This window comes from Tubulanus polymorphus, chromosome 9, assembly GCF_964204645.1.
Source record: "Tubulanus polymorphus chromosome 9, tnTubPoly1.2, whole genome shotgun sequence".
NCBI classification, from domain to species: domain Eukaryota; kingdom Metazoa; phylum Nemertea; class Palaeonemertea; order Tubulaniformes; family Tubulanidae; genus Tubulanus; species Tubulanus polymorphus.
The window spans coordinates 4,852,882-4,872,041 of NC_134033.1; the positions used below are offsets into that span (position 1 = coordinate 4,852,882).

General features: G+C 36.7%; 1 protein-coding gene across 1 annotated transcript; it reads left to right on the top strand.

The window, feature by feature from the left end:
- The first annotated feature begins 13,458 nt into the window (after window positions 1-13,458).
- Window positions 13,459-18,021, top strand: LOC141911260 (uncharacterized). The gene is made up of 7 exons (XM_074802249.1): window positions 13,459-13,543; window positions 13,970-14,293; window positions 14,952-15,269; window positions 16,105-16,153; window positions 16,584-16,629; window positions 16,810-16,946; window positions 17,574-18,021. The coding sequence occupies exons 1-7, from the start codon at window positions 13,459-13,461 to the stop codon at window positions 18,019-18,021; spliced, it is 1,407 nt and encodes a 468-aa protein (XP_074658350.1).
- The last annotated feature ends 1,139 nt before the right edge of the window (window positions 18,022-19,160 follow it).

Consider the following 19,160-nt stretch of genomic DNA (forward strand, 5'->3'; position numbering starts at 1 on the left):
AATAGAAATAAACCTGTTTCTCTTCGGTTATGATGAGACTTTACCAATTAGGTCCGGTAGATAATGAACATTTTTTGGTACTTCATTTTAGCAGCTTGAAGAATTGATCATTTTCATTCTTAACGCAGTCTCAAATGTTTTGTGACTTTCTCAAAATGTATCAAAAATTTAAGTAATTTTTAGTTCATAAGTCTTCAAATATTCATAAATGAACAGTTAAAAATTGTTGAAACATGTCGACTCAGCCGTAAGATCAACCCATTCACAGTCCCGAATGTGGGAAAGTGTCGGGCTTTAGAGAACATAATGCCCCCGAGGTCTTCACATTTACAGATAAGATTATGTAAGCGTGTCGCGCGTTACACCGGATAGGCACACAATAGAAATATGAGCCGCACGTTCATTTGATCATCACCAATTAAGAGGACCGCTATTTTGAAAATTGACTGCGGGAGGAATATTCCTCCCGAAGTCAATCGATGGAAACTTGACCAAGGGGTCTGATATTCAAACAATTGACTTTGGGAGGAATATTCCTCCCAAGGTCAAACGAAGAGAATTTGACCTTCAGTTCTGATATTCAAAGTATCGACTTCGGGAGGAACATTCCTCCCAATGTCAATCGATGGAAACTCGACCAAGGGGTCCGATATTCGAACGATTCCTCCAAAAGTCCAACGAAGAGAATTTTACCTTCTGGTCTTATATTCAATTGACTTAGGGAGGAATATTCTAAACGTTATAACCTGAACTTTTAGAATTATAGGTATTGGTGCGTTGGGTGTTAATTGTTTTTCTTTTTAAAAAACAGTACCCAATGAAGCCAGGTAGATTTAGGAATTCCAAATGTTACGATACACAATATCCTAGAGCATGAGATGGTATGACGCTTACATATAATTTTAGAAAACTTAATAGATTTAGTATTTTCTTTCTCTAACAGTATATTGCTGTAACTTTTTCGACAATCTGTTGAAATCAGATCTAATCAGTGCGCTTCTCATTATAGAATAAACACGAAGTTGAGAAATCGTTACTAAATCACGTGTATAATATAGAAATTGAGTTTAGATTTTACAGGGGACTATATAAAGATTGGTTATAAATTTTCACAAGACAACTGCGATAAATCTAAATAGTAATTATGGCTCGAGTTTAGCTAATTTCATTTTCAATGGACGTAATTTGATAAATGCATTCTTTAAATGGAAATTTCATTTACCGATCGATACAAATCATTGAAGTTACGCGTACATAATCATCATTCAATTATAAAGCTGATACATATAATTCGTCTGAAGTTTTCGCTCATTATTAGAGTAATTAGGAGATTCGCGTGTCGCGTGTGATAAAAGAAATTCGAGTCTTTCTTTCATTTTTCATTTTAAGGTCGCAAATTAGCCATTGTCCTAGTGTGCATTTTCTCATTTATACAAGTGTATTCGGTATAAGGGTTGATGTTTCACTCTTCACTCTTTTATATATAATTCCGAAAGTTAATTAGGAGGTTTATACTGCTAACCGAACTCAGTTTCAATTCAGTTCAGTTTTAGTTTATATGCATTGTGATTTATGAAATAAGAGAAAATACAATCCAGCCTACTGGCCACTGAACGTTAGCACCCAGAAAACGTCCGGAATTTACAAGAGAGAGAAGAGAGAAAAACATTGTTATAAAAATATCAGATAAAATTTATTCTAAACATAAGTTACTAAGCCCAGGACTCCGGATATCGGGATGAGATGTCTGAGGCAGATTTCTCCCATTGTCGCACACCCAATAATTACTCATGTGACCATTGTGTTTAAACAACTCTCACAATCAAGCTTAAGATTAAGTGACCTGCGGTATACATGCTTTCGTATTGATTCATGTAGCCTTATATAGTCCTTACATTGAAATTAGTGGATAGAATCGTGCACTCTAAACGAATCAATCGTTTTAGAGTCCATGCTAGAATGCATCTTACTTTTCTAGACGAAGATCTGTCTTGATTGACAAACCATGGGTTCGGAAACTAGTTGACTTAAAAGCACATACACATTAAGTCGCTATCCTAGTAATTAATTCGACTTAAAAATCGATTGATTATTATTGAAATAAAGAAAGATAAAAAAGAAAATCAACGTTTTTAAGGATAAATGTTTCGTTGTTCGTGATATTCAGCATACACCAATGTCCAGTTGAATTTGACAATTCAAAGTTATTACAAAAGGAGCAAATTCTAATATTCATTTAGCGGCAATTTTTCACAATTTTTCCCTAGGCCATTTTTTCCGTTCACCCAAAGATTGATATACTTCATTAATACTAAATTAATACTAAAAGTTATCGCACAGGACAAATATATCGCTAGGAAGTTCAAATATATTACACTAGCTTTGATTTAAGCGATTTCAAATTAAAAGTTTTATTATTTTCAATAATTTTCGCATCGCACAGCGAAATATATTTTTGATTTACGGGTGCCTCGTAGGCCAGTCATCGCTAGTACATTGCTCATCATAATGAATTCTCTTTAATTGAGCAATATTTACTTAGGGCTTAATCACTGACTTTCTATAGATAAAGAGCTATACAAAGACTAACCCAATAAAATTCAGTGGCTTGTTATTGTCAGCCTGCTTGTATACCAAGCTTCGCTAACATAAACGATAAAGTTGCCCTTTTTACTGAAATATTGACGTATCAAACCATAGATAAATAATACTGAAAAAATTGCTAAAATCATTATTTCGCAATCGGAATCTATCCTGATTTGAAAGGCACTTGTTGACATGTGGGGAAAAATTGAAAATTTTCACAGAAATCAATTTAAAACGATTCCAGTTAGTTTGGACTAAATTTTGCAATACACACGAAAAAACAGGCCAACAGCAGCAAATCATAACCTCTTCAATGGGATTTCTCGGGGGATTCTTAACGGGGAATTTCGACCATTCCCATGTAAACGAGCCAGTTACAAAAACCCTTTGGAAACATCAATTATTCGCATGTATCAATTTACGCTACTTTTGATTATACTGCCTAATCAAATATTGCAATGGCAGCTGATGATGTGTGATAGAAATCATGGAGAGGACGAGTTGATTGAGCCCGAGGCGCACAGTCAATAGTAGTTGAATAGAAACTACAAACATAATGCATTTTCTTTGAAATTGTTTCATCTATAGAGATTTATTACAACTTGTCAACAGTTTAATTTCTATAATGCAATGACCTATGTATGGATATATTTTTTTTTTTTTTGTTTTACGCGTGAAACTGGAGCATAATACCTCCGCCCAAACATTCCACGCCCATGATACCATTTAATGAATCCGAAATATATCCAGGCCCAACATCTAGAGTTCATGCTAAATGATGAAGACTAGGAATATCTTAGCAATATAATTTTCGGAAAGAGTTTAGAAAAGCAGGCCAGACTCATTGTTAGGATCCACCATAGTTCTATAGTGAATTGATTACAAGTAGTTAATTCAACAAAACAAAGTAAATTGTTCATAATTAGTGCATTGCCAAGACCATTATTCAAAATTACAAACTACATCTATGGTTAGCGGCAAAAATCATCTCGGTAAAAATCCCCGATTATTTAGTGTAGGTAGAAATCCCCCTCATTTTGAATGGATTGTAAATACAATCTTGAGGTCAATTTATTCATATTATTGATACATGTATCCAATTTATTCATATTTTACTGTGAAACACCATAATGATATCATGAGTATACAAACTATAGTATATACTATTTGAATTAAAACATAATACAAAATTAACATTGTTCATTACTACTAAATAAAGAAGTTTCCAGTTTCTAGGCGCCATTTTGTGGCGGTCCCTCGAGGTCCCCATTGTTGCGATGATTTGCGTTCATTTTTAAAACATAAGTTTAGATTGAATATCATATAGTTCTGCAGCCCCTTGCTCGATGAACTTAATTTATACACCATTTTAAAAGAAATGAAATGTAGATATTTGCTGGCGATTCTTGGAATTTTTGAACTCAACAATTGAGAACAGTGACGATGTGAAACCAAGGACCGCTTAAATTAACCGTGCGTAAAAGAAATCGCAATATTTATTAATTTCAAAATATCTAAGTATCTCTTAAAGCTATATTTCCTATTTTCACAGAGGTTAAAGAGGGTTATTTGCAGTTTAAGCCTGCGTCGAATTTTTTTGAATATCTTTCCTGACGACTGATCTGTACCCGCTTGAGTTTGAGATTACGTGCAAAAGGGGTCTCCCACGGCGCACCGCCATTTCACTCAACATTGAGATTTGCGACAAGAAATCTTTAAATGCAATTTGATTTCTTCACATTTTCCATGGGGATATTTGAGATGATAATCCATATCTTGTTTGTACCGTATTTTGGCGGGAGCAATTCGTTTAGCTGGTTTCGGGATCCGGTTTGTCCCGCTATTGAAGTTTGAATGGCCCAGTTGAGGAATTGTCGTATACAGCCCGTCCAGCCTTGCGCCGATTTTGTGTTCGGTGAAATCAAACGTTTTAGAGTCGATGGTGAAATGTGCCAGTCAATTTAAATGCTTAGGGCATATTTAACACATATCCCTCTCTGGTAATCCCTCATTCTGGGATCATACGATGAATTTACTGAATCTCAACCTTGCTGGAAAACTTCTACCAGAACACCTTACTGATACAAAATTCCAATATAATTTTTAAAGGGGTTCATATCTGTCCCCCATTTGATATTCTGTTTTAGGGGGTCAACGTCCAGTTTGGCAACTTTCAGCTGCGCCGCATATTCAAAAATATATAAAAACTTAGATTTTGAATGGATTGTATATACAATCTTAAGGTCAATTAAGGTCAATTAATTCATATTATTGATACATATATCCAATTTATTCATATTTTACTGTGAAACACCATAATGATATCATGAGTATACAAACTATAGTATATACTATTTGAATTAAAACATACTACAAAATTAACATTGTTCATTACCACTAAATTGGTAAATAAAGTGATCGCACAGCTTAATGAAAGGGTTCATCGCACATTTCAAATATATTACACGAGCTTGAATCTAAAATATTTCAAATCAAAAGAACATTATTTCTAATAATTTTTGGCACCGCACAGCTGAAATATACCACAGTTAACGAGAGTCCGCAGTTCAAAAATACTCCTGTTCGAATCTTTAGATATTACAAATAAAAATTTATTATTCTTATCAATTCTAACAATTTACTTTATGCTAAGAGTTTTAATTAAGAATTTATCGCAACGAAAGATTCATTGCACAGTTCTAACATATTTCAGTCTCATAGCAAATTAATAAAATTGGAGAAACATTTTGCTTTGAAATGTCTTTGAAAATCACCGAGTGGGGATTTTTACCTACTTTGAATATTTTGGGTTTTACACAGGGGATATTTACCTAGGGGATTTTTACCAGGGAGATTTTTACCTACAACCTTATTCCTATGTTTTTTTGAATGGTTGAAGGTTTTTTGAGGGAGATATTTTGGTTCAGATATTCTGGATATGGGACTCATTATCATCTCTAGCTACGGTAGACGGGTCAACTGATAAGCAAAGCGGAGAAACAAGGTATCAATTTTTTAGCCTTATTCAATAAGCTTTTGTGAAAATCTTGTCAAAAGTATTTTAGATTCATGTGATTTGATAAAAACCAACTAATATTTCTCCGGCCCAACAAAAATCACACGTTGAGAGATAAATGTAATGGTACGATTTGTAGGGATGCAAAGATCCCCAAGTAGGGTACAGAAATTTCACTGACTATTGACCACTATTGACGGCTGACTGAGGGGGGTCTGGGATCACAAAATTCTTTTCAAAAAGAAGTGTTAAAACCTTTTTTGAGCGAGTCAGTTACAATATTTTATTTCAACCGCCGATCGAACAACTAATTTGATTTCCGATTTCAAAATGAAACCCCCTGTTTCACTCCCGGCAGGTGTGGTGGGTTTGTTACGGACACCAAATCAAAGCAAATCAGACGAAATCTACCAATCAAATAAATAACTGGATCGATCCTTATTTTAAAGATAAGAAAGCGTCGATAGCTCTCTAAAGGGGCTCCGCGGAAATTCTGGCATAATAACCAGGCACTAGATGGCACTCATTGAGAGATTAAAAAAGAAACCACCCGGCGTGTTCTTAATATAAGACAAGAGTCAGAGACCCTAATCTATGAACTTTTTCAAAATGACAATTCTAAGCATAGAATTGAGTAACAGGGACCTGAATGAAAATTTTCTGGTATTTTTTACCTGTTGATAGTTCCAGTTTTCAGTTCATCTGATACGCGACGACTCGAGTTATTAGATTCTGACCGGTGACGCAAGCGGTGAACGTCTGGAATCCGGCGCACAAACCAAATATCGGGAAATACGTCCCGCCATCGTTCAACTGAAATATCGGCGCAAAAAGAGGAACTGAATGAATTATTAAGACCGGAAACAAGGTCGCAGATGATATAGATGTAAATCTTCTAAAATATCAAGAGTAAATTCCCTAGCATGATTTCAATTTTGACAGTCACACAGAGTTAAGGAGTAAAGCGATGCTTCAGGAATCCTACGACTCAGTTTGTGCTATGGCGAATCTAACTAGTTATCAATCCGAAGCCTGTAGATCCTGCAGCTCTCAGACCATCTAGTGACGTCACAAGTATTCGGAACTTCACCCGAGACATTTTTGATATAAGATTAACTATACTGTACGTGCGTTATTTTAAACAAACTTTCAAAACATGATCCTTCACATTGATCCTTGGAACGGTCTAACCAGCGGTAGAGTGTGAACGCACCCGGTTGAATATTTTGAAGGTGGTTCTCCCAGACTGCAGATTGAACTGAATTAGAATGAAACGATTGAATTTGATCGAATGTCTAATTATAACGTGAAAGACTAAATCGGTTCATATTCGAAACTGGGATGTCGAATACATACCAGAATGGCATTGATCAGTCTGAGAGCGGCTTTAGCGTAGTCCAGAATTCAACGATCATTAGTCCGATCTCTGGACAGTATCAACCTACGTGCATATGGATACTCAGAAAAATCATTCAACACTAGATTATAACAGACGGGATCATCAGAACTCCCTCTCCAGGGATTAACTATTGAAAGGCCCGTAGCGTACGAAGGTTTCCGATCCGCGCAAAAAATGGGCCTACACCGAGAGTTGAAACTTACAACTATATTAACATGATACATATCGTTATGAAACCACTGCTGCTACACTAACAGATGGTTTTTTGTAAAACTAGGTTTATAAAATCAAAGGCTTTTGTACCGTTGAAGATATCAATGATATACATCTTTTCACGTTTATATATTTCGTCTCTAAAACGCTTGAATTCATCCATTGTGTAAAACTAAACTTGAGTCGTCTACACGTGTTACAGTTGTTTGATGATTTTTACGCGCGTTGCGATGAAGAAAATACTCGGTACCACCGAATCAATAACGAATAGCGAATAGCGTATGACGATTAACGAATAGCGAATAACGTTTAGCGATTGACGAACAGCGTGGCGGTCCAGGAATTCCGAACGGTTGAGGTTTTCAAAAAGAGAGAGATCGTGAAAATATATACATACAAGCATTCATAGAATGTGTGCATTTTACGTGACGCATTGGTAGGTGTTCCATTTCATAGATTACAGGTTTCTCTCTCACGATGAATTTCAGTTCGCAGACGACTTCACTACTCTTTACAACTACTAGAAATCCCTGCTCACCTTACTTATTCCAAAACGTATTGTCAATCAGCGTAAAACTAGCTGGAGGTTTTCCTATCAGTATCGTCGGAATAATTTTGAATAGTTTCAGCATTGTGATTTTACGTCGCCAAACTTCAAATCACATATGGCTCTACATTCTGCGATGTCTGGCAGTGGCTGACATAATCTTTCTTACATTTCACATAATTCAAGAGCCTTTTCGTTTCATTGTCTCCGGTTTGACCCAGGGTAGTCATATGTTCGTGATTCCTACGAGTATGAGTTGGGGTATTCGGCCATGGATCTATCGGGTAGCTTGGTTACCGAGAAACTCAGCGCAAGTGACAAGGAACTGGATAACTGTACTACTAGTTTTAGAAAGGTCTTTTTCTATCGCTAGGCCATTCTTCGCTAGAACTCATTTCACAATACCAAGGGTAAGAATTGTAGTTTGTTGTTTCTATATTATTTTTGGTATCTTAGGCTCTCCATTGATTATCGGTACTACAGTAGGTATCTGGTTTTATGACGAATGTAATAAAGTCGTCATGAAATCCATCCGCCTGAGCAAGCGATCCCATACGAAGATACTTTCTCATTGAAATATTTACGTCGATTGATCACTTTCCTAGTCCTTTGTATAAAGAAATCCTACCTGCTTTATTGCTAATAATTTTCAACAGCCATCTGATATGGACTCTGAAAAAGATTAGTTCCAGGAGAAAAGAAATGACACACGAAGGCGAACAAAGGCTAGACGTGAAAGCTATCAGGATAGCTGTACCTATTGTTATTTTGTTTGTCGTCTGCGAAATCCCTGCTTCGTTCCGATCTTATAACAGTTTCATCGGTCGCTTCGTCAAAATGCCACCTATTAAATACTCTCACACCATCTATACCCTTCAAGAACTGTTTACCGATCTTTTACCGACCTTGAACTCGTCTGTAAATTTCTTTATCTATTACATAGCAAACGATAATTTTAGAGGAACTGCAATAAAATTGTTGAGAAGGCGGCCAATTTAAACTCAGTCGAGCGAAACAGATATATTTTGGATCCGTCCAGGCTTTTTTAGATTTCAGAGCCCTATCCCCTACGCCACATTTGACGAGGATTTAAAATGTGTGATTGCCGTTTAATCACTAAACCAGTTAATTACAAAGATGGAACAGAATTTGAAAAAATCACTCTGGATACTTAATCTTCCGCTGGGGATATATTTCTTCATTATCCATTCAATGTGGGGAATCAATTTTGGCCTTTATTGTCTTATGATTTCTATGTAAAGTTAGATACATTTCCAGTGTAGAGACCCTCCTAAAACCAATATCTGTTATGAAGCTAATAGGTATCTCTACCAGAAAATGTTAGTTATAAAAAGTTTGGACCTACGGGTGCAAGGTAGGGGGGTCCTACCCCCCAAAACCTGAGGTCAAGTTGAGGTCACGCAACCAAAAACGTCTTTGTATTGCACTTTAGAAGCCAGAATCTTATACAAATAAAATAGTAAATAGCTATTTTCTTTCATAATATCATAGGACAACGAGAAAACCATCCAGGGCAGTCGTTTTATTCTTTGGGGGGTCAGAAATTTCAAAAAATCCTCAGGGTCTCATAAAAGTGAAAATCGCTCAATTTTCGCTGATTTCGTAATCACTTCTCAGTTGTTTGGTTTCTTTGGGTTTCCTCAATGTTGATCCTCTGAATCCTCTAGATATCTCATTTCCTTGATATAAAACGTGTCAGGGAGTCATCTGGGGGTCACCTTGACCCCCCAGATGACCCAGGGTTTTCAGATAATTAGGCTCCTAAAAATGAAACTTATTCAAATGAAATTCAAAGAAATCGTTCAAATTTATTCAAGCATTAATTTGAGAGTTTATTTAGTGATAAGATTGCATTTTGCAAGTTTGTTTAGTTAAATGATTGATATGTTCTAGGCGATAATTGAGCTGGGTATGGTATATGTCGAAACAAGGAATATGGTCCAAAACCGCTGATACAACACTCACATTCCTGGTTGCCGACGACAACCAGTACATACTGCCTGTGTGTGTAGAGTATATACAATCGCTTGTGAGCTCTCTATATGTCAGCAGCCAGGCTCGACTAGTTTGCCATCTATCGGGGGTAATAGGAACCGTCACTTGAGGCGTGACCACGACCTAGTCTCTTTGTTTAAGCTGTCACGTGAGGCGTGGTGACGCCAACTGAAGAGTTTAAAGTTGCTGGGAACATTAAGATAATGATTAATGCAACATGAGCCAGGTACTTTGAAATGGATGTTGTCATTGCGAATTTATTAAAAGAACTGTTGAAGGTCTCTTTAAAACTGTGTACATTAATTACTTTTTTAATTAATTAATTTTTTTAGAACATCAAATCTCTCTATGGATCCAATTAACCCGATTGCCTTCGTTCTTGCACTTTATGTCACAGTATCAATATCTCCGACGATCTTAGTTATTACGTAATAAGCAAATTGCGATACTTTGTGATATTTGCTAACAGTATGAATTCAAGCGTATATGCGGCTTTGTGTGATATGTAATACGTATCATAGCGAATTGACAACGTGAGGGTTGTGAAATTGGAGGAACTGATGTGGAATAACAATAGACCGAGATCTACCTATCTAGAGTCGCCGTGACAGAAATGAAACAGCGCGAAATGGCTTCAAAATGATGACTTAAAAAGTTCGTAGCCACTATAATCTACATATAGAATAATTGTAATAAATCGTTGAATCTAATTCTGTCTTCTGTAATGAATTTCTATGTTCGCAATAAAACACTGACGTTCACTGGTACGAAAAACAACCGCTTCTATTACGAGATTATATGAAATTGAGAGGAGACCTCAAAATAACAAATAACGAGTGATTTGAATCATCAATTAAAAAACCGCGTCTTCTAAAAATACACCCGAGAAATATCGACATCAAAAAATCGCGCGCCCAAAATCAGCTCAAATACCAATGAAATAATTCACCCATATAAAACCAGAAATCTAGGTTCCACAGGAATAGGGCCCGACCAAAACCGGCTGTCTGAACCTGAAACCAGTTGTACGTAAGTAAATGTCATTTGTATTTCATAAGAAGTAGAGTTCAACTCTTCAACTCTTCATCTTACTCAAATCACACTTAACTCACAAACTGTCAAAAATTTCCAATCAAGTTCAATTGTAAATAAATGCAACTTTATTGTTAAAAAGTTCCACTTAAACTTACATATTCTGTATTTTATATCAACAGCTGAAATTATGTTTTAATTAAAAGATCTATCAACTAAGTATTCTAACCTAACCTATATATTCGGCCTACCCATTCAGGCTAGGGTTTGGGGGTAGGGAGGCGGATACTGAAATTGAGAGACATGATATACAGGTCACACCGGAATTCTTCAGTCACTCTGTCATCATCATTCAACTTAAGGATCAATCTTCTGTGACTAGGGGATCTTGATCTTCTCACTGAAGTAGAACATACAGGCCGCACCTGAATCGGGCCACTCTGTTGTGTGCTGGGGGTGAAGACACGTACTCTGTGGCCCAGTCTTCTGGGGTCTTGTCTCAGCGATGACCCTGAAATTGTCATGTTTATTTCAAGTAAAATATTTACATAAAAGGCGTTGTCTTATAAAACAATACATTTGAAAAATCTGAAATTCTGTAAAAATAAAAAAAAACATGAAAATAGAGAGAAACCCTGGAATAAAAGAAGCATGAAATACAGGAACATGAAATAAAGATATGAGGCATAAGTAATAAACAAACTGCTATTTCTATCTGTAGACCCAGAGACCCACAGGACCCTGACGTAAATAGCACCCTATTTACTAATTAACGCATTTTATTTAAGATTGTATTAATATTCATGCATTTCTATAACTTACTAACTCACCAAGTAAGTTCCTAAACTAATTAAACCTATAAAACATAATTTCGACTGTTAATGTTTTTCTAACTTACAATTTATCCAATCCTGTGTGTGTAATGTATGAATCCAATGATAATCCTTGAGTCAATTTGAATCCTTGTGTTTTTGATAACAGTTTTTTTAGCACAGTTTATATCAATCCAGAACTAGTTTGAGCGCGATTTCATTCCAAATAAATCCTGAACAATAATACAATTCAAATTCCATTTAATTTCCAGTAACGGCTCAGTTTTTGAGAACGGTTTATCTTTCGTCCATCCAGAATACATCCTGATATGTTCACAAGAGGGGTCTGCTTGTTTTACGGGAGACAGTTTGAGCACCTCTATCCAGACTGGTAAACCATACACCATCGCGATAACCTCTAGGTGTAAACATATACAAGACACCCAGTTGTAATAATCTGTGCGAACGACAAGAATTGTCGAACACAATGAAGTTTCATATTTCATATTATCTAACTATTGGGGTCACTGGTCATAATCCATCTTCGCTCTATAAACTGCGCGGCGACTCTAGTGAAGAAATCAATCTATTCTGAAATGCATGAAGTTTATATCGGTATAAATCATAAATCTCTGATAGCAAAATGATTTAATTTGAAAATTGAATTATTAAAATTGCCGTTAAAACCAGCTTCCAAAACTTCCTCATTAATGATTGGACGCATAATTAGTCATACTCGTCGATGATTGGCTAATTTGTACGAAATATGCATAAACTGGATGATTTACGTAAGTTCTCAGCGGACCCGATATTTACGCGGGAACCTTACAAATGGTTCCACCTTCTTAGGAATAAAAGTTCCATCACTTCTGTGAAAATCCACCCTCCGAAGACATGGCTGACTTCAGCCCCGGAAATCCAGGAAGAAAGACACTGAATATTTGGATGGATGAAAGCTGTGGGTACTGGAGTGTGTAATGGGTAGTGTAGTGCGATCTGTGTGCATTTGTGGCCAGCACACCGATCACATTTTTCATTGGGGTGTGGTCCAGAACTCACGAGATTTTCAACAACACGGAAGTAACGTGTAATAAATGATGACTTGAATTGCATGACTACCTACCACCCCTCATTATTGTTGGAAAACTAAACGTTCCGCACTGACTAAAAATTAGTAATAATAATTAATAAAATTTTAGAAATGGCCAGAATTTTAACTTAGGTTCCATCTCATTTTTATTTTACAATTGCGATTGGTATAATTTTTTTTTAACGGCCGTTATGGCTTCGTATATCGTCTGCAATTCACTGCAAATAGTTACGCAACTACGCACGTGTTTTTGGCAGCTGTACACTCAATCGGCACCGTTCGTGACTAGCTTCACTGTGGAATTATCATTAATCAACATCGCCATATCACATCATCAACTCATATTGTGCCTTAAAACCCTAACAGCCGACCTTAATTGAAATGCACACACGATTTCTACCATTGAAAATTGAGAGAGTGGCCATGTTTGTGTTCTGCTGCTTCGCGTAAATCCCGCGCGGTGGCGCAACCGCGCGGAGTGGGGCCGATACGTCTAGCGGCAATATCGTTCTTGACTCCTTGAAAGGAATTGTCGCCCATAGGGCTGATCAGGTCAGGAAGGTCCGCTGATTTTTTCATCTAATAAATTTCACATTTTTATCTTCCTCCATTTGCTTATCTATAACACGAGGATATATTTACTCTTTTATCGATCCATCTAAATCTGTTAAACTTCCTCAACCAAAGCGATTGTTTTGGCTATGTATATACGGGTATAGGTGAATCAATACTTTCTATATCACGACGATGAAGACACGTCTGTTCTTTATAATCTGCACAGTTTTGTTGCAACTGGGAAATTTATACATTACACAAACATCTGGAGCTGAAAGTAAGTTACTGCAGCAGCCATTACTAGACTTTGTGATTATATTTCAGTCAGATTTGCGAATTCGATGACGTCACCTGTTAAATAATAGATTTTCTACAGGCCCTAAATGCAACCTGACAAAACAACAAACTATGAACACATCTGGTTGACTTAATTTCGCATGAAGTCTGTATCTTGATGTCTGGTTTGATAAAAAACGAGTCGCTTATCACCTCACTAACCAGGGGTGGAGTCAGACGTTTGAGTAGAGGGGTCAAGTGCAGTTTTTTCCCAGGTATCTCTTATATATTTCAATGAAAAATACATTCATAAATTAACCGTGTGCAGTAATTTCCGGCAGACGCCGCGAAACAGAAATCGATAAAGATTTGAATCGTGGTTTATTCTATCATTAATATGATTGATGTTTATATTCATTTGTTTCAGCAATTTACGGGACGCCTCATTCTGCTCGAGATGCAAAACCCGACAATAAAACGCAAGGAGAAACGATTCGATATACTTGTAAAATAATTGGCAGAAATTCTACAGTATCATTCCAAGAGAAGAGAAACGGTTCGGAACAATGGGAAACAGTTCCAGACGACCAGCTTAACAGAACTAAAGACAAACAGAATGTTGAGTTGGTTGAGCTAAAATTCCAAGCAGATTTCAAACTACACAATGGATCTTCATTTAGATGTCTTGTAAATGAAAGCCCAACAGATCCGGAACCTAATCAGTTTGATCTGATCGTAGTTAAACGAACTGGTAAGTAACAGTTTGTGTTGCTTATTGAAATAATCAAATAATCTAGAGCATTAACTTGCATTCTTGGTTTTCCTAGAAATATCATAGAGTCAAATTGAGCTGATAAAATGTCTGATATCTGGTGTTTGTAGAGTTCGTTTTTAGCCCATTTTGGACTTTAGTCCCAGCGGGCTAGTGCGTTCACTTTTCGTCCGTAGACGGAATCCAGTTATTTTGACGAAGATTCAAGACTGGCAGCCATTGTTGTTCGCCAAAATCAGCACTTATTCCACATTTTTCAAGTTTTTAAGGGAAATTTTGAAGAGACTTTTATCAATTATCGTGGTCTTTCGTAAATATTTTCATCCCCCAAAGGGCCCATCAGCACGAGAAAAATTTGGCCGATCGGACTCAAGATGGTCGTCCTTTGACCTAGGCGCTACAAATAGCAATCGATGTAGATTTTAATTGTGGTTAGTTTCATCATTAAATGATTGATCTCACTATCAGAAATAATCTGAACACGAAGCATGGGAAGCATGGTTCGATACCCTCTAACACCCCACCCCCCCCTCCTTGGATTTTCTTCTGATAAGTTATTCGAAGTTTGACCGAGTACTTTGCTTGGGAAGGCTATTAAATGTGTACTGTGCTATATATTTATATTCATTCGTTTCAGAAATCAATCCAATGCCAGATCTCAAAGGAAACCCCGACAGTAAAACACAAGGAGAAATTGTAAATTACACTTGTAAAATTGTCGGAAATTTTAATGCAACATTAACATTCCAAGAGAAGAGAAGAGCTTCAGAACAATGGGAAACAATTCCAGACGACAAGCTTCACAGAGCTAGCAAAAAGAATGTCCATTCCGTTGAGCTAAAATTCCAAGCAAATTTAAAACACAATGGAACGTCATTTAGATGTCTTGTAAAGGAAACCCCAACAGATCTGGAACCTATTCAGTTTTATCTAATCGTACTAGTTAATCGAACAGGTAAGTAACTGTCTGTGTAGCTAATTGAAATAGTTAAACAACTTAGAACATTAAAACTTGCTTTCTTGGTTTTCCAAATTGTGCCGATAAAATGTCCAATGTCTGGTGTTTGTAGTTTCATCCGTACTGTTTCATTTTCAATTAAAAATGTCCCTGGTCAAGTGCTGAACACATGTGAAATGTGGACGATCAATTTTTTGAAAGTTTTCTTTTGAAATATCTCGTGTAAATATCATCTGTTGGACCGCGGTTTGTTGCCTCCTCCTGTATTTATTCCGTCCGTTCATCTCCGTACAAGAATAAATTTTGTGTCAACCATTTTACGGCTCTCAGATTTAAGAATTAGATCGTTGATTTCACCGTCTGAAGCTCAATTTTCTGACTGGCCACGCAGGAAGTATTCTTTAATAGGCGCCGCATTCATAACGGATCTCATTTTCGTGTTTGTTGTTCATTTTATGCGAAAAGGCACATTGATTTACAAATCAGCTATTTTTCGTTCCGTGTACTATACTTAGTTTACGCAAAGATCCAGCATAAGGTTTTCTAATTTTTGCACAGTCAAAAGAGTGAAAAAATTGCCTAAAACCATTAACTTCATCAGGTGACGGGTGGAAACCAATGACATTTACTGAAAAATGGCTAAAAGCTGGGTGGGTCCAGGAGGAGGTATGACATCATGTGACCAGTGATAGTTAATAACAATAAGCGTTACTACGGCGTTAAATGCATATTTGTTCATTACGGAAAACACTTTTTTTCCAGGCTACTTTGAAAGCAAAGCCACACGCAGTGAAAGTTACTTTCAAATTGTAGTTTTTTTCTCTCATTTCAGATGATTCAAGTTCCACTCAAATCCCGACGACTGAAACCACTACATTCGGGTCAGTATTCATTTCGAGCTAAAAATGTCCGACGGTAAAAGTTCCTAGACGATGTAAGGGTTCCTGTTGTTTCGTAACAACGGTTGATACTAGACTACGTATCACACTCTGCTTTGCGGTCTATGTGTTTTGTAAAAATAACTTGATTCGATATCTCGCTTGTCTCTGGTTTCTGAATAAGAATCACGTGCTGGTTGGTGTATTTATAATGCTGATGTTTAGATGTGTCGGGGTCAATGAAACTGGAATTGTAATAAAAACTGGAACATTCACTAATTATTCATGTCGTTTTCTACCATCAGCTGAAAATTTGGGAATAAAGGCAATCGAAAAATATGTGACATCGATGCCGCTACCACCAGCCCTGCTTTTGTTCAATTCTTCGCTGTTAATTTGTTTTTTGATCGTAAATTTCGTCCTTTTCATTCAGAGTTCGCCTGGTTACTACTGAAGAAAAGTTTCGCTCGAAAAACAAGGTCATTATGAATTTAACTTATAATATCAAACTTTCATGTGGAATATAGTCCCCGGATCCATCGCACAATTAATACCCACTTAACGTGGGGTAAAACAAAACAAACTTTGGAATAATTATATACATAAAATATAATTTTCATCACCTTAATATTTATTTATGTATTCATTTTTTTTCTCAGACTGACCCAACCGCCCAACCTAAACTGGGCCAGACTGACCGCACCACACATGACTGGACCATGACGATAGTTTACATCATTAGTGGAGTTATCGGTTTCCTCCTCATCATCGTTATTATCGTAGTCATCGTTTGCAGGTATTTTACTAAACTAACACGGTAGATTTCTGAAGAGATTATAACTATGTCTGATTCGACCGAAGTTAGGTCGATTGTTGTCGTTAGTTCCAAGTCGAGTTTGTTGGTGACGTCATATATAAATGATAACGTAACAGCGCGCGTGTCTACTTACTTCGATTAGAACATACACGACAAATGTTGTTATTATATTCTGGGCTTTCCCGACAAAATGGCTGATAACCAACAAAAAAACTAGTCGCATTTGCTTTTTGTCACAACAAAATAGCCTATAAGGAACGTGATAAAGCATTTTGATTTTATAATTGGTCGGAAAACAGGTTTTCGTAAGGTAGGCCTACTGGCAGTACATTAAACTGTTCAAATTCCAATAAAAAATGTCGAAGTTCCAATTTTCTCTAATTATTCTTCAAAGTAATGACGACTTTGATAAACTCATAGGAATTGCAGAGACGGATCAATACACGAGCTTTTTATGCGCAGTTAACTCTTCTTTTCAAGAAGTTTTTCTAGATGCGGGCTTTGCAGTAAATGATCCGTACAGTATGATCTCTGATCAAAATCTTACATTATTTCAACATTTCTTTCTCGCTCGATTTCTTCAGCGCAAAACTACCCATTTTTCAGACGCAGGCGACGTTTCAGTGGAGATCGTGTGGACACTACACCCGAGTCTACAACACCGCAGCAACAACTCGAGATGGTGCATGGAGTCAACGACGAGTTGAATGATGTCATAGATTCGGGTAACGAAACTGACATACCACACACCAGCAATCAGAAAGTTACTACAGATCCGTGCGTGGATACTGAGGCCACAAACAACAAATATACGACTCCTTATATGGATATGGAAGCCGGGGGAGACACGCATAGAGATCAGTTCTCGAATCCCGAACCTTTCGTGACGTATCATCAGTTAACGGAAGATACTGGTGAACCTGTGAAAGATGATATTCAACATACGGATTATTCTTACGCTTCTGTTGAATATACTCGTGAACAATTTCCATTAGGGGGCGCCACTGGACAAACAGTAACTGATTGTACATACACAAAACATACTAGGTTTTAATATATCGTTTGAATGGTTACAACATTTGCTAAATGAAATCGACTAATCAACCAGGTGTCTAGTCTGGTTTGAGTCTCTGACTTGTGCAGCAGACGGATGGAGTTTCAGATCCGTGCACATCACTGCACCACACAACTTATGCACTGGGTTGTCCATAACATTCTCCCTTTAAATAGGACATCACCGAGAAATATCGTTTATCTTTAGCAAATGTTTACTTTGGTCGATTATACTCAAGCTGTAAATTGAAATTCCAATGATTAATCTTCAAAAATTAATCTTGAAATCGTTACCTTGAATAGAGTAAGCGTCAAGTCAAATAGTCATTTGTAGCTTAACTAGATTTGTTTTTAGTAAGTATGAGCTTCGTCGAAAACTTGGTAATGTTTATGAGACAAGGAATGCTTTACAAAGATAAAACAGGATTCTCAACAAGGATACACACAAAATAGGAATTATTGTCGAACAGATATGTAAATAGATATAATATAGTATTATGTACAATCAGACATTGTGCTGAAAAACCATCGTGAATATTACAGCTGGCATTAACTGTGCGAGAAAGATAAAGTTAGGAAAGTCACTTTTTATGTTAATAGTTCATTGGTTATCTCGCTTGCCGCAAACTCTTAACGTTTTTGGCATCGTTTGACAACTATGACGTCATGCCAATGCTTGTTAATTGATCGAAAGTCGTAGTAAAAATAACGCCGACGCTTCTCATTTTCGTAGTAACTACAAATTGAAACTCCGTTTACGTGAAATATTAGACACAGCTGGAAATGACTAAACATAATGTTTCGATTATCCCCCTACAACAAAGCGTCGCCAGATTTATGATTTAATGGTCCACAAAAGTTATTTCATCACATATTTGCTCGTTAATTGCTACCAACATGCATGTATAACTGGCTTAGATTCAGAAATCTAAAAATGAAACTTCTAGGTATAACGAGGTCATGCGCCAGAATGTCAGTAGATGGCGCCACGTAAATGTAGATATAGTCGTTCTGGGAAACCCAGAAATAATTTTGAAAAAATAAACGGCAACCCGAATTCGATTTTATTCTATCACGCCGTAACTCGTAAGTTTAAACACGGTTCACAACTCGAAAGTAAAACGGATCATGATAGCGACA

Bases quoted from the DNA above. Each gene is read 5' to 3' on its own strand.
- LOC141911260 (XM_074802249.1), top strand. From the start codon at position 13,459: ATGAAGACACGTCTGTTCTTTATAATCTGCACAGTTTTGTTGCAACTG. The intron at 15,270-16,104 runs GTAAGTAACTGT...CTCTCATTTCAG, and splicing joins CGTACTAGTTAATCGAACAG to ATGATTCAAGTTCCACTCAA. The intron at 16,947-17,573 runs GTATTTTACTAA...CCCATTTTTCAG, and splicing joins ATCGTAGTCATCGTTTGCAG to ACGCAGGCGACGTTTCAGTG.